We start from the raw sequence: 15,332 nt of genomic DNA, 5'->3' as shown, positions 1-15,332 counted from the left end.
TTGAAGTACACTCAGACAGGCAGAGCCATACGAACACAAATAGCAGGGCACCATTTTCACCCGGCTCACTCTATTCCAAGGTTTTTTTACTGGAAAGACTGGGAGTAACTCACTCTGACAAGTGACTCTTTGCATTAAAACCAAGCTGCCAAGCTCCTCTTGGCTGCACACCTGGGCAAGGTGAGGGGGTCTGGGCTGGGCAGAGATGATCTTTGAGGTCACCCCAACCCAAACCGGGCTGGGATTCCATGGGAATGGCACAGCCCTCTGTCACAGCATCCTCACCGCCTGTGGCCATGCCAGGGGGGCAGGAGAGCTGCCAAACCTCACTTGCACAGCCCCAACCCTTACCTGGCCGCTGCCACACACCGGGATGGGAGATCCAGCCTGGAGGAGAAGGGGACGGCGCAGAGCCGGAGGAGCCTGGGGACAGCGCAGCCCTGAGGGGGCACAGGGACGAGCCAGGAGGATCCGCTCCCTCTCCCCTTCACTTCCGCCCAGGATTTAAAAAAAAAACGAAAAAAGACGACTTTTCCGGCCTGGATTTTTTTCCCGGCGTCCCCCCGGCCCGCCTGGAGCCACCCCGTCGCCATGGCAACGGGCTGAGGGAACAGATGGGCCTGGCGGGCAAATCGCCCTTCGAGGCGAACGCTCAGGGCCACACGCCTTGGGGACAGCGAGGTCACCCCCGTCCTGCATCCTCGGGGTGGCCTTGCAGCAGGGGGGGACATGGGTGCTCCCCTCACTGCCTGAGATCCACCTGGGCTCGCCTGGCTACAGGAGAATCCATGTTTTCCCAGACATCTGGAGCATCTCCCTGCCCGCCTCCAGCCAGCCTCACCCCTAAACCAGCGCATTGCACAACAGGACGGGCACAGGGGACAGAATTCCCATCCCTCAGCTGTCCCGGCCTTGCCGGCTTTCCCAGACGGATTCATCCGACCAGACTGGGATGAGGAGCGGGGTGAGTGAAGATAAAACTCAGCCACTAATCTCCCTGTGGATTAACCGTCCACGTGGGGCTGTGGTGTGGGGCTTTGGAGCAGGCAAACAACAGCTGAGCCCTTCTGAAGATCCCACAGCTCCTCTGCAATACCTGAGAGGAGCAGCCAGGCCTGTCCTGGGAACCCAGAGAGAAGAGAGTGTTCTTTCACCTCGTCTTTCACCTCCTCTTTCTTCACTGTGTTTGCAGAAGGAGCTGCAAACCTGATGCAGCTTGTTGTGCTCAGCCCCAGAACTGGTTCCTTTTTTTGGGGGAAAACAGCAAGGGTGAAGCTATACTTCAAAGCCTCCAAAGCTGTCTGGGCCTGCACAAGTGAAGGACTCTCTGTGGAGAAACACAGGCTGAAGGCATCAAGAAACACTGCTACAAGAACAGGAAAAATAAAAAGAAATGGCTGTTCCTTTAGCAACTTTAGCCCAGGCTGTCTCAGCTGCTCAAGCCTGTTTTCTCCTGAAAAACCCAGAGCAACGCTCACTCTTTAGAGCCAGTTTTGGAGCTGTTACCACCATTATCCCAACTTCTTTTGCTCCAGACAAATCCCTGTGGATCGTGGCTGAGTTCTGCAGCCCCTGTCCCCATTCCCACATGGGCCAGACAGCTGCTTTCCTTGCCCACAGAATCCCTGGGAGATTCTGGGAATGGGAAGCAGCATTCCTCAGGACTCTGCAGACGGGAAGCAGGGTGGGAGCTGATGGCACTGGGAGGCTGCAGGGACCTGAACCCCTCCTGCCTTCCCTGCCAGGCTGCTCCCTCGCCGTGGCCCTGGCACGCTGTCAGGGTGCTGGGTGCTGGCCTGGGGGCCCAGCCCGGCCCAACCGGCTCCCAGCCCACACCCGTGGGAAGCTTAGGAGCCCGTCCTGCCTCTCAGGTGTGGCCCTTGGCCCGCGGGCTCCCGCCCGGAGAGCGCTCGGCTGCCAGCTTGGATGGGGCTGCTGCTGCTGCTGCTGGAGAGGGAAGGGGAGCCCTGCCAGGGCAGCACCTCCTGGGAGGCTGTAAGACCTCCTGTAAAACCCCTTTTTGGGGCTTCCTCTTCTTTGCAGGGGGTTCCCAGGTGTTTTTTTCCTGCTGGTGTCTGGAATCCCGGGGCTTTTCTCTGCAGAACAGGTTGGGTGCAGGAGCAGCCGTGCCTGCTTCCCACGCAGCAGCACAGCCCAGCCTGCCCCACACCCTCCCCCTGCCCCAAGAGCCCACCTCTTGCTTTCCCTCTGCTCCCTTTCCCGGATCAAAGCTGCCTCCCCTCCCTGTATTGCAAACATTATTCAGCTCTGAGATAAGAAGCTCTCCAGCAGCACTTTATTAATCCCACAGGAGACAGAAAGAAGCAGAGTGAAAGGGCTTAGTGTGGCCAGGACAGAGACTAATGTTCCACAAAACACCTTTGCAAGAGAGAGCCATGTCTTTTTCCCAGAAAGTCTCCTGGGAAGCTGGAGTAATAATTAACAATTATCGAACTTTAAACCCTCCATCTCTCTCTCTCTCTCTCTCTCTCTGGCCAGGATTTTGTAATAACTCCCCCAGTCTGGAACACTCCCAGCCCAGGGTGCTGGGGTGCACTGGGGCTGCAGGGTGAGGAGGAGGAGGATGCAGACAGACTCCGTGGGCAGGCAGGAGGCAGCTGCTGACTCTGCTGCTTCCCTGCTTCTCCACTGAGCTTGGATATGAACCTCCTTTCCTTCCCCCAACAAATCCTGCAGCTCCTTTGGCCACAGAACGAACTGGCTCTATGTGGTTCTTCCCAGGGAAGTTTCTCCCAGCCTTGAAATGCCATAGACTCTTGCATATGGCTGAAGTTGTCATCTACCCAGGAGAGAGACTCGAGAGCTTTTCTAGCACAGAGACACTTGTTTAAATCCATCTGCTGTCTGAGGCAGCCACAACCAGTGCCATGTGATGGCTCACACGGGGGACAAGTTGGGTGGCTCCTCGGGTTCCATCACTGCCTGGTGGAAGGACCAGAGTCTTGGAAGTGCTTGCTCATGCAACAGAGAGTATTTCTGTTATCTGCATCCTCTCCTGGAGCAGCTCAAGCGTCAGGAATCCTGCTCAGAGCCAGGTAGGGAATCATCAGCAAATCCAAACACATTGCAGTTGTCTGGAGATCCCCACTGTTGTCATGGCAGGACATCCTTCCTGCCTCAGCACCACAGCAGATCCAAGGGAAGGGCATGATGTGAACCCCTGACAGTCTTTCCTGGTGTGTTATCCAGCAAAGGGTGTGGGTGGGAAGGCAGCAGGGAAATGGAGAAATGTCCAGCCCACACCTCTCACCCACCTGCAACCCCAGAAGTGACCCAAATGCAAAACCAGCAGAGTGAGAAATCAAGAGACCTTTGAATTGAAGCAGGCAGGGAAGCCAGTGGGCCATGTTCACCCACTTGCATGATGTCAGCCTCACATCCCACACCCAGAGCAGCCAGAAACTGGGCCCAGTGTTTGCACTGGCACAATATTTGTACATGGATCCATGCAAAAGCATTTCCTGCCTGCTGAACTCCCTGGGCAAGGAGCTGCCTGCTTGTGGCTGCTATGAAAAAATGACCAAATAAAGGGGAGTCACCTTTCCCTGCACTCTGCAAACATCTCCTGCTTGGATCAGGCAGGATCAGGTGTGCAAGGCACCCTGCGGACACAGGGCAATGTGAGCAGAGCAGAGAGGGACAGCTCCCGGCAGCTCCTGACAAGGAAAGGCACACAGAGGTGAAGTCAGCTGGCCAAGGATATTCCAGGGAGCTCGTGGCAAAGCCAGGAAATGCTGCCAGCCCTTCTGAGCTCTGCCTGCCTTTGCCATCACCTCCAGGCCATTCTTTGCCTGTAAGTAAAAGCTGATTCACGCCTGGTAGGAGTCGGTGTGAGGCAGCAGATATTCCCATTTCTAGTGAGGTACTGTAAGGTACTCCACGGGCATGGCAGCATTTGAAATGTCAAGAATACAAAAAAATATATGTACTTAAAGAGAATGATTTGAGCCTTTTATTTCCAAAGTGAGTTTAGAGGCAGCGAAAGGTCTCAGATCAATAACAGCAAAACTGCAAATTGGAGCTCTCCCCTTTGCCACAGACAGGGTACAGCTGAGACAGCATCTGCACAAACAGTCTGCCCACAGCCCCTGCCAGCCTGCCTCAGCTCTGACCTTGAGGAGCTGCCTTCCAGTGGGAGAGGGAAGCTCCCCCTTCCTTTGCATCCCTGGGCTTTGGTTCCCTGGCTGCTGGTTTGTTCTACTTGGGTACATTCTGTCTAGGGAAGAATCTGAGTCTTGATAAACTCACTCCACATGCACACCAAGGAGAAGCCTGCTTCATCCTGCAGGTGGAGAGAGATCCCAAGGGGGGTTTGCAGCACAGATTTTGAGGTAAATCCAGCAGAGAGCTTAGCTGTGGCATTTTGGAAGGTGAGATGCAGTTCCTTGCTCAAGTGCTCCATGACAAACAGGCCTTTCTTCCCCTCCCCTGCCCCACAGCTGCACAAGTGCTCAGCCCCGTGCCCCAGGGACCTTGAAAAGGTTCTCCCCATCCAAAGTTGGGATCAATACAGCTGTCAGGCTCTGGCCACATTACCCCTGCTAATTGGAATTACAATAGGCAGACTGCAGCTTTCACTCCATCTCTCTGTTGCTTGTCATAATGTAATCAAAATCTCTCTCGCTCTTTATCACGGAGCGTGATGGGAGCAGAGGCAGCCACGAGACTACAGATTCCTTCAGATCTCCCTGGGGCTGGGGAGCTTTACCTCACTGCCAGAACTCCCCAGCTTTGGGATGAGCAGGATGATGGGAGAGGTGGCCTGAATCCCCCAAGGGGCTGGGCAGAGCAGGGAGGCAGAGATGGGGATGTGGGGTGCTGTGGGGTGGGAGTGCAGCACCAGGGTGAGAGCAGAGGCAGCCACAGGCTGGTTGTAGAGGGGGACAGAGCTCAGGAAGGAGCCTCCCTCCTCTTCCTCACTGCCTCCTGGCATCCCAAACTCCTGCCTCCCCTCAGCCACAGGTTCCCACCCACTGGCAGAGCCAAAAGTGAGCACAGGATCACTGAAAAAGCCACAAGGCAGCTTGGCACAGGCATGGGGCACTGGGCAGGACTCAAAGGCAAAGCTCTGTGCTCACACTGGAGCCTGTGCACATCTCACTCCCCCCTGCTCCAAAGGCTTGGCCAATTTACAGATCCAGGGTGATCCATCCTGGGCAAATGGTGCAGCATCCCTGATTTGTTGGTCATTATTAAAGAGCAGTAATGCAGGGCTGAATTGCCCAGAGGAGGGAAGGAGCAGCAGTCTGGACCTACCCAGCTCCCCAGAGAGTGGCCATAAACAAAACTTAAATAATTAGAGTGCTTGGGCAGAGATGCAGCCTCTAAGTATTCTTAGGCTCACGCGAATAAAGGAAATAAATTCTTGGAAGGTGCCAGGCTGGATGGGGCAGAGGGAGGCTCATTTTCCAGATCACTTGAGAGCAGCCGTTATAAATCTCAGTGAAAGATGCACCTCCCCAGGCTGGCGATATTTTTAAACTCCGAGAGAGAGAGAGAGAGGGGAGAGGAAAAACACATTTTAGTATTTACACCACAGGCGAAACGGGTATTTAAAAATCAGGATACATTTTCCAAAGTCTGTTCCTGCCACGCCAAGAAATGAAGAATTTTCTTTCTATAGTGTGCTAGCTGGCAATATTAGCCCCAGAGAATTCACTGCTACCACCATCATTCTGTTGTGAGCCGAGAAACCAAACTCCCAGAAGGACTGGGGGAGTCAGGGGATAAAGGTTCTTTCACTGGCAAATTGCTACTCCAGCTCCCAACAGAATCATCAGCAAACACAAATCAACTCCTTGGAATCTTGAGGGGTGACTCCTGCCCTGTCCCTGCTTGCTGGTTGTCAGGGATGATGTCCCATGGGATTGTCCCAGCCCTAGCGAGGCCACCTGAGCTCTGGAGCAGGGAATCCATGCACTGACATGTGCAGGATCACCAAGCCACTTTTCCTTCCTGATCCTTCCTTGTGCTCCAAGCTGGTCAGTGCTGGTCAGTGCTTCCTGCCCTGCAGGGTGGGATGGTTTTTGGGTGGATATCCAGGAAATCTTGTCCAGAGCTGACTGATCACGGTTAAATGAGGCTGCAGGTGACACAGTGTGAGAGTTCCCAGCCTGGAGAACCCCAAATAAGAACTGCCAGGGCACTGCCTTTCACTCCAACCACTGCAGCCTTCCTTCTCCTCACTCCTGCTCCTCATTCCCTCCTCAGGCACAGAGAATATTCCCCCTTTTACAAGCTCCACCCTGTGCAAGCCTTTTTCCTTCCCTCCCACCCCTCCCCAGGAGTGCTGCCACCCTTCCCAAAGGATCCCATCCAGCTATCCCAGGGATACACAGCACACCCATCAGACATCAGAGCACCCAGCAAATCCCCAAACAAGCCTCCTCCAAAGATCAGAGCACGCCATAATCACTCCCTGTGCTGTGTGAGGAGATCCCAACCAGCCCTCCCCCACTTTCCCTGGGTTCTTGCTGAACCCAGGCACGAGGTAAATTTGGCAAAGCTCAGCCCCATCGCTGGGAAAAGCCTCTCCATAAAACTCACACAGACAGAGCTCCTGGCCTCTCCTGCTCCCATGGCAGCACACAGATGTTGGGTGGCTGAACTGAGTGAAGAGATCCAAGTCTGCCCTTTCCTCAGCACCTTGCACACAAAAACAGACTCACCATTCCCAAGTAAAATATCCAGCGAGTCTAGCAGAGCCAAGAGGGGTCCTGTATCCAATGGAAACTGGCAGCTGATATGAATTACAGCATGGCAGGGATGCTGCTATGCAACACATCCCTGATCCTGAACGGCCATAAATGGGCACAGCCTTGGTTCTCCCCTGTATTTAGAGATGTCCCTTCCTCCAGGGCTGTCCCCAGACACTCTGTTGGTGCAGCTGACCAGGGGAAGAACCCAAAGAGGCCCAGGGATGAGCAGCTTGGGCTTTGTCTTTGCTGTGCAGCACCAAATCTTCCTGTTCAGCCCTTAAATCAACAGTGCTGCTCACATTGCCTTGGCTAAGTGAGGGGACAGGCAAGAGCAAGGAAATACAACCCCTCCAGAATGGGGGAGATCTTCTTGTATGTTCTTATAGTCCTAAACTGACCAGGATTATCCATCCTTAACATTTCCTCTAGTTTGGACACCCCCAGGTTAGGAAGGCCATCAGCAGTGGTGGGAATGTGAGTCTGCTTGCCTCCAAGGGGTCTCTGCTGATTGTGTAGCCCAAGAAAAATCAGAGTAAAGCCCATTAGATGTCTTTTCCTGTGAAAAAGGTAGCCAGAGCTTGATGCAGTTAATTCTCCAGTGAAAAGTGTCCTCCTGACTGCAGGTGTTATTTCTAGGAGAGGTTTCAAGGCAAGCTGAGCCTCCAGCAGGGCCATGGGTTTGGCTGAGGGCTGAGTTATGACTCCACAGACCTGATAACTCCTCTGGCAGCAGGCTCTGAGCTGAGCTGGCTCCCGTTGGGCTGCTCAAGGACAGGGCAGGGTTCATCCCTTCCCTTGCTGCCCTCCCCTGCCCTGAGTGCCACAGTTCCTCACACAGGGCAGCAAAAGTGTCCTGTGTCAAGCAGCTCTACACAGGAATCAGGAACAGTGACAGAAGCCATGACCTTTCTCCTCCACTACTTCTGCTGTTGAACTCTCCCCTGGGTCTATGACTTCTGCCCATCAGGTTCATAACCCTTGGCTTTTCCAGGACACTCAGCACAACAACCTCTAATTACAGGCCACTGCTCTTGAGTCACACCAGCCTCTTGTACCCATCAGCATCAGCCCCTGAGTCCACAGCCAGCACTCTGTCCCCAGACTGTCCCCTTGGGCTGGGAAAATGGTCAGTGGAAAGCTGCTCAAGCAGCAGCTCGGTCCATAGGGTGTCCTGCCAGGGGGTAAGAAATGACAACTGGTTTTGGCACATGTGAGAAGGTCAGTGCAAAAAGCAGCTCCCAGGTGAAACCCAGCCTCCCCCTGAACCCACAGAGCCTGCACTGCAGCAGCCTCACTGCCTGGAGCTTCACACAGAGCACAAGGCTGGTTCTGCTCTCAGGTGGCCACACAGCCCTTCATTCCAGCCCCCTCACAGACAGCCCTTTGTGCTGGGAATGGCTCTGGAAAGGCTGGATGTTAGCCCTGGCTGCAAGCTGCATGCACCCTCTGTCACTCCTGCCTGTGTCTCCGGATGCTTCTCTCCAGCACAGGGGGAGGGAGGGATGGATCTTCCACGAGAGAAGCAAAATAGCCTCAAAATCAGCCTGATTACAGGGTTTCCCCAGGTAGGGAGAGAATTGCTGGGAAGAGAGATGGAGGCTGAGCCCTCTTGCCTAACAAGGCTTGGGAGTACCTGCTGTCTCTCAGCCAGGTGGTCCATCTGGTGCCTGCCGCTGCTCCAAGGCAGGGATGTGATTTGCAGGTCCTGGACTGCATCTGGAGCATCCCTGCATGGTCGGGAGCAGATGGAAGCACTTTGCTGTTTCCTGCAGCTAGAAAGGCAAACAGGCTGGGATGGAGGACTGAAAACCCCTTCATTGTGTTTGAACTCCCAGGGAGGAGAGTCACACTGATCCTGCCTCTCTTAAGCTTTTCTCCCTGCACACCTGGAGGATGAAATGCTGTCCCCCAGTCCCCAGCTGGTCTGGCTCAGAGCCAGGGAGGCCAGGCCTGCAGCAGAGTGAGGCACAGAGAGGCAGAGTTGGGTGGATAATGCTTAGAAATGCTTCCCTCTTGCATCACACCCAACAATGTCAAGGGAGGATTATAAACCTCCTGCAGGGACTGCTTTGTGGTGGGGGAATGGAGAAGAGATGGTTCATCAAGTTGGGTCAGTTCCTCCCACCCATCCCCAGCACCCCACAGAGATGCTGACATGACAAGAGAGCGCTGGCCAGGCCCTCCCTAACGTCCTCCTGTCCCCCCGGGCTGGGGACAGCGAGGCACTGAAGCTCTCCCCTTCTCGTGGCCAGGAGCTGCTGTTTGGCTGCCTTGGGACTGCAGCAGAGGCAGAGCTGCCGCAGCCCCGGTGCTGCCAGGCTGTGGGAATGGCTGCAGTCAGCCCCAGATGGGGACAAACGCTGAACGGGTGGCAGGTGCTGAGCTCCCCACGTGTCCCCAAGTGCCCGTGGAGGCTGTGACACGGCTCAGGGTACAGACAGAACATGGTGCTGCAAAGGGCAGCACATTTCGCTTCCCTTTTCTCCATGTGACAGAGATGGGACTTTAAACCCAGTGTGGCTGCAGAGGGGAAACTCTCCTTCCTCCCACGAGTGGTACTTCATTATTTGAGCAGCTCAGTGAGGGCTTTTCTTCTGCTACAGAGCCGAAGGGTTCCCTGTGTGTGAGCTGGGATGTGCCTCAATCCAGCCTGGACTAATCCTTTGCTGGGAGAAGCCAAGGAAACTGTGCACCTGGGAGAATATCCGTGGCTTAACAGCAGCCAGGAGGAAACGTGTCATGAGACGTTTCATTTCTTAGTTAAACAAATCTTCACCTGAAATGCTGCTCTGGGTGAGGGAGCCCTCGCTGCAGAGCTCGGAATTCTCCGTGCTGGGATGGCTGAGCTCTGGTAATTAACACAAAGAGGTGTCTCCGATGCAAACTGGGTCCCAGCTCCAGTGGCTGGCGGCACCAGCTCACCCTTCAGCGGAGCTGCCCTGATTTAATCTGACGTTATTTGAAAAAGCAAGATCTCCAGGGGTTGTGAGATTGGAGTACCTTTGTCCCTCCCTCATTTGTTTCTGCTTTTTTGCACTGATAAGCCTGGCTGGCCTGTGAAAGGGACTGAGCAAAAGCTATCAGCACCTCGGGCAAGGATGTTGCAAGCCTCAAACCCTTTCTCAGCAGCCCTGAGGACTGTGGCCATCCTCCTGAGCACTGGCTAACTCACCCCTACAGCTCTCACAGGCAGCCTGACTCCTGCCCTTCCAAAAACTTTTGGCTTGGAGCAAAACCAGCCTGGTGGAAGGTGTCCCTGCCCAAGGCAGGAGGTTGGAAGGAGATGATCTTTAAGGTCCTTTCCAATCCAAGTCCTTCTGGATTGTGTAATTAAAACACCTCTTTCCTGCACTGCTTGCCCCCATCCCTGTCTGCTGTGTAACTCCCCAGGGCGCTGGAGGTAGCAAAGAGCCTTTCCCTGGCTAAGAGTGGCCACTTGCTGCTGTCCCCCCAGGCTGTCCCCAGCCCAAGTGGCACTAGCAGAGGTGCCTTGGCAGCCAGGCCTGGGAAGCAGGTCACAACAACCGGCTCTGCTGGTTCCCTGTGTGATTCAGCCGAGGTGTGCGCGCTGCTCAAAGGATCCCTGCGGTGCCTCCCTTTAAGCTTGGCTTTGTGGCTGGTCCAGCTGCAGCCCAGAGGAGGGGTGATGCAAGGAGAGATGTGCCAGGCTCTGCCAGCATCTCCTCGGCCACCAGCTCATCCCAGGCATCGAGTGTGCTGCTGGCTGTGCCCCTGCTCCTGGAATCTCCCTGCGGATGGCTCCGTGTGCGCTGGGCTGGGAGCTCCTGCTTGATTAACGCTGCTGGTTCAGGGAGCAAACAGCACCAGCCAGGGCCTTCCCTGGCTCTGGCCATGGGGCAGACACCCTCCTGCTCGTGGGCTGAGCTGCCTCTCCCCCAGCCTGGCGCCTCACCCACGCTGACACACTCGGGAGCTCCTCAATTCACGCCAGAGTAAAACCCGACCGGTCGGTTTAAGTGAGGTTTAATGAGAAAAAAAATCAGCCAAAGACATGCTTTCGCTTCCTGAAATAGCCTGATGCTGCTGTTTCTGAGATTTGGGAGGAGGCAGGTAGGGGGGGAAAGAAAAAAAATAACAACCAAGAACTCCTACCAAGGGCTGAACCAGAGTCTGGCAACTTTTTTGCATTTTGGAAGCTGCTTTGGGATATTAAAGCAGCTCTATAAAGCACAATATGGAGCAGATCCTGCAGTGACACGCTTTGGCTCTTCCCAGCACTCCAGAGAGCTGCTGTACCTCCCCAAAATGACCCCTCCCTCCAGCTGCAGCCAAGTTTGACCTCAGCCCTCCAGGTCACCGCGGCTCAGTCAATGCTCCTTTCAAGCGCCGCGATGGAAAAACCCTGTGTCAAAGCAGCTCCAGCCACCTCTGCAGCTCTCCCCTGTGGAGCACCTCAAAGCACTTTGCAAAGTGTTCCCAGGCCCCTCTGGGGGATCAGGAGGTAGCCCAGCAATAGCAGAGAGGAATTTGTCTGCAGACAGTGCTTGGGAGCAGAGGCCCAGATGTGCAGAGGCAGGACCAGGCACAGATGATGCCTCTGCTCTGTGTGGCTGCATCTCAAGCTGCAGGAGCTCCACGGCGGGGATAAACAGACAGATTGTTAAGGCTTGTAAAGCATAAATTTAACTGCAAGTGTTCTTAACCTCTGCAGATCAGCTGCCTAGGATCTCTCCTCCCCTTCCCCCACGGCTTCCCAGTAACCCCTGTTGATATCAGTATCTTGAATGTAGCGTGAGTTGATACCTGGTTCCAAATGGATGGGCATGGAAGGCAGCAGGAACCATGAATTGAATCCGTTCTGGACGATTGAACTGCTCACATTAACGATAATTTGTAAAGCAGATTTTTATATGAGACTCTTTACAGCTTTTACAGCGGGGGAACTTTTATTTCCTTATTGAAAAAAAAAAAAAAAAAGCAAAAAGCTAACATTATCTGAAGGGGGAGGTGGATTGGAACAGAATGGAATGGCACTGATCAGCTGGACATGAAAGGTTTTCCAGAGAACAGGCAGGGCATCCTGCTTTGCTCTCATCCTTCTTGGGTGTTGGGTATGAAACTACATTTTCCAACAAGTCCACAGCTACTAATTCACTTGTAGCAGAGGATCCTGAGTTTTCCTCTCCTTGTTAAGCAATCTTGTCTGTATTCAAAACTTAAATATAGCTTCATATATGTTTATATATATATATATGATTTTGGCACACTGCATTGTGAGCTCGAGGAACTACGTGCCTCAGGAAGGTATCCAGACCTGGGCTCTGGTAAAGACTCTGCTGTGGCTTTGTGCAGCACTGAGCCCTGTGCTGGTCCTTCCCTGCAGCTCTGGGGCCTCCACAGCACACACAAGCACCCAAATTAATGAAATAAAGCAATGAATAGATATGTAATATAGGATCAGACACTGCTGCAGCTGTGGTGCATCCACCACTGAACTGGTCGGGCCGAGAGTGTTGCCCACACAGGCTGCAGGGCAGTGGTGCTCACGGACAGGGTTTGGGAAGGATTATCCTCCCGGAACACTGCGGAGCTGGCTGTACCCTGGGCTTGGCAAGGCACCACGAGATGCACCACTGGCTTATCCTGGCAGAGCTGTCAGCGGGACAGTGCAAGACAAACTGCCACGCTACTGCAGTGGCAGGAGAAAAACCCGCCTGACTGCTGGCAGCAAAGCCCTGAGAACAGCCAGAAATAGGAGAGGTGGGGGGGAAAAGTGTCTCTTGGCAGGACAAGGTGAGATGCCAGGAGGTGTCAGGGTCACCGTGTGTCCCCTTGGTGATAGCAATTCCCTGGGGAGCATAAAGTCCTTTTGGTTTGCCCAGCACAGAAATCACAGCATTACTGTGCCTCCAGTGCCTTTCCCCGGTGTTGTGGGGAGGATTTCCTGCACGGGGCTGCCGGGTGGAAGGATGAGAAGGAGGGCAGACCGGGTGAAGAACGACATGGAAAGTTCTGAGAGTCCTTGTGAGGAGCCAGAGCCCAGCCAGGCACCTGCCTGCAAGCACAGAGGAGCGCAGGGAGCCCGAGGCTGTCCCTTCCGTCACCTCTTTTTGCAATGCACAGCAGATCCCTTTGTCCTGGGAATACCGAGGTACACCCAGCCCTGCTTTCTCATCGCCCTGTTAACCTTTTCCCTCTCGCAGCCTCCCCGGTTTCTGGATCACCACCCCCTCCCATTTCATCTCTGTCCTCATCCATTTTAACCAGACCATCCAGTCGCTGTGATCTGTTGATCTCCCCTGTCCTGATGTTATCACCTCCCCGTCTTTTCGAGCGCCAGGGAACTCTGGGCCCTGGCATTTGCTCTGAGAGCCCAGAGCTCGCTCACTGCGGCCACATCTCAGAGTCACAGCCCAGCCAGCCCGGCTGCCCTCCTCGGACGCAGCCCCAGCCCGAATAGAGGAGGAGCGGACGCATTTCCACCCTGCCTTCACTGCAACTTCTCCCCAGCTGCAGATCCCAGTCCTGCCGCAGGCACAGGCTGCCTCCCAGCCCTGCACAAGGCTGGCTCCACACATGTGCCCGCTGCCAGCGCTCCAGCCCCAGCCACCGGCAGCCGAGCCCCAAAAAGGCAAACATCGGCTCTATTTGCATCGCTCAGTTCATTCACAAGCTGTAAACGCAGACTGCCGATCCCCTTTCCATGGCTCCGACTCCCGGAAAGCCCTCCAGGATGGCATTAACCCGTTCTGCACTGGAGCAGAATAAATGAGTCCCCGCAGGGCACTTCCCAAAGTGGGTCACTCTCCCGCTTCCCAGCGCTGTGCTGGAGCCCGGGGCAGGTCCTTCGCAGGGAAGGGACACACGGACTGCTCTGCCACCGCCCGGGTGGGTCCAACGAGCTGGGGAGCAGCCGATCCGCATCTCTGCCCATCTCCTCCTTTCCAGGGATGGATCAGAACCCAGGGGATGGATCGGAACCAAAGGGATGAATAAGATGCCATCAGGCAGCCAAGCTCAAAAGCAGTCAAAGGAAGCTCTGAAACCTGGGAGCGGTCCAGCCCCTCCGCTAAAGAGCCCGTGGGAAGTGTGTGCGGAGGGGAGCGGGGATTTTGGGGATGCTGGAGAGCCGAAACCCTCCATCTCTCCTCCCGAAACATCTGCGCTCCGTGCCCAGCCTCGTGGCTGCCTTTCCGGGGAAGCCTGGCTGCTGCGCCTCGCTAGACGCTGCTCGATCCAAAAAGCAAACAAACGGCCTCAGCTCCAGGGCTCCGGAGCCCGCTGCCTGCAGCTGCTTCCAAAACAAACGAGCGTGTTGTTCCGAGCCGAGCCGGCGCTGAAACCGGCCCCGATTCTCTCCCACCCTCGCACAGATGCTCTCACACCTGCTCCAGACCCGGGCGCGCACCCCAAAACGCCGATCTCGCCCTTCCCCGCCGCTCCGCAGGGCTCCCCGCACCCCTTTTCCCCCACGGGCACCCCACAAACCCCCTCGGGGCTGCCTCCAGCCCCGCAGCGCCCCGGCGGAGCCCAGCGCCCTCCGGGGACCGGCTCACCTGGTAGGAGCGCGGCTGCCAGGATGCAAACTCCGATAGTCCACCACGATGCACGGCAACTTGTCTGCAGCCGTGAAGCCATGAGAGTTCCTTAGGAGCGATGGGCAGGGGTCGGTCTGGCAGCGCCGCGGGGCCCCCCACCCTCCCAGCCCCCGGTGATGCTCAGGTCTGCTTGAAAAAAAAAATATTGAAAAAATAGTAAAAATAAAAATCAGATGGTAGGTGCGTGAGGACAAAGAGGCGGCGGGAGAGCGGGAGGGCTCCGGGGGGAGCTCCGTACATCCGCGGGGCCCCTCTGGGCGGGCGCGGGGCGCTCCGGCCGCGGGGCAGCGCGGACGCTTCCTTCCGCAGAGCCCGGGCGAGTGAGGAGACGAGGGAGGGGGGAAAAAATGCGATTTAGGGAAAAAAAAAAAATCCAAAAAAAATCAACCAAAAGAAACCCCAGACAAAAAAGAAAGAGGGGAGGCAAAACAAATAAAGAGCGGCGAGGCAGAGCCCTCCGCGGGCTGCGGCGGTGCCGTGGCTCCGGCGGCGGGGCTCGGCAGCCCCCGCCCGCTGCCCGCCCTGCGCTGGGGCCCCGGCGGCGCTCAGGCGGTGCCGGTGCGGGGCCGGGCGCGGCGCTCCATGGCCGGGCGGGGGGCGCGGGGCCGGGCCGGCCGCGGGGCGGGGGTGCCCGGGTGCGGTGCCCGGGTGCGGTGCCCGGTGCGGGGCTCGGCGGCCGCGCTCGCACTCACGCACACAGTCGCGGGCGGAGCCTGCCCCGCGTGATGTCAGCGCTCGGCGGAAGGAGGGCGCAGCGTTAACCCTTCGCCCGGCGGCTCCGCGGGATGCGCGCCGAGGGCGGGACGGGTGGCCGGGCTCGCCTCCCGCCCCTCCGGATGTTGGCAGCTGGCGGCAGCTGGGCTTTGTTCGCCGTGTCCGGCCGCGCCGCGCAGCCCAGGGCGCCTCGCCGCGGGTTGGCGGAGGTGCTCCCGCCTCGCCGCCCCGGGGCTTGTGGACTTGTGCTTGTTCCTGAATTCCCTTCGGACGCCGGAGTGCCCGGGCCGTGGCTCTGGCAGTGCGCGGCACCCACCTCCCAGACAGAACGTGTATTTCA

General features: G+C 56.3%; 1 protein-coding gene across 5 annotated transcripts in view; it reads right to left on the bottom strand.

Moving 5' to 3' along the window:
* Positions 1-14,992, bottom strand: part of NECTIN1 (nectin cell adhesion molecule 1) — an 89,888-nt gene extending 74,896 nt beyond the window's left edge. For 2 of the 5 annotated variants that reach the window (XM_085081704.1, XM_085081706.1), the window contains exon 1: positions 14,237-14,991. In XM_085081704.1, coding sequence (XP_084937830.1) covers positions 14,237-14,318 — 82 coding nt within the window. In that variant the 5' untranslated portion in view covers positions 14,319-14,991. Of the gene's footprint in view, positions 1-14,236 lie in introns of all 5 variants that reach the window. The other 3 variants (XM_085081703.1, XM_085081707.1, XM_085081705.1) reach the window with 3 other exon arrangements.
* Between the last annotated feature and the right edge of the window lie 340 nt (positions 14,993-15,332).

Source organism: Lichenostomus cassidix, chromosome 24 (genome assembly GCF_008360975.1).
Source record: "Lichenostomus cassidix isolate B80296 chromosome 24, HeHo_3.0, whole genome shotgun sequence".
Taxonomy (NCBI): domain Eukaryota; kingdom Metazoa; phylum Chordata; class Aves; order Passeriformes; family Meliphagidae; genus Lichenostomus; species Lichenostomus cassidix.
The sequence above is the reverse complement of the archived record's forward strand: the minus strand, read 5'-3'. Positions and strand labels throughout refer to the sequence as shown.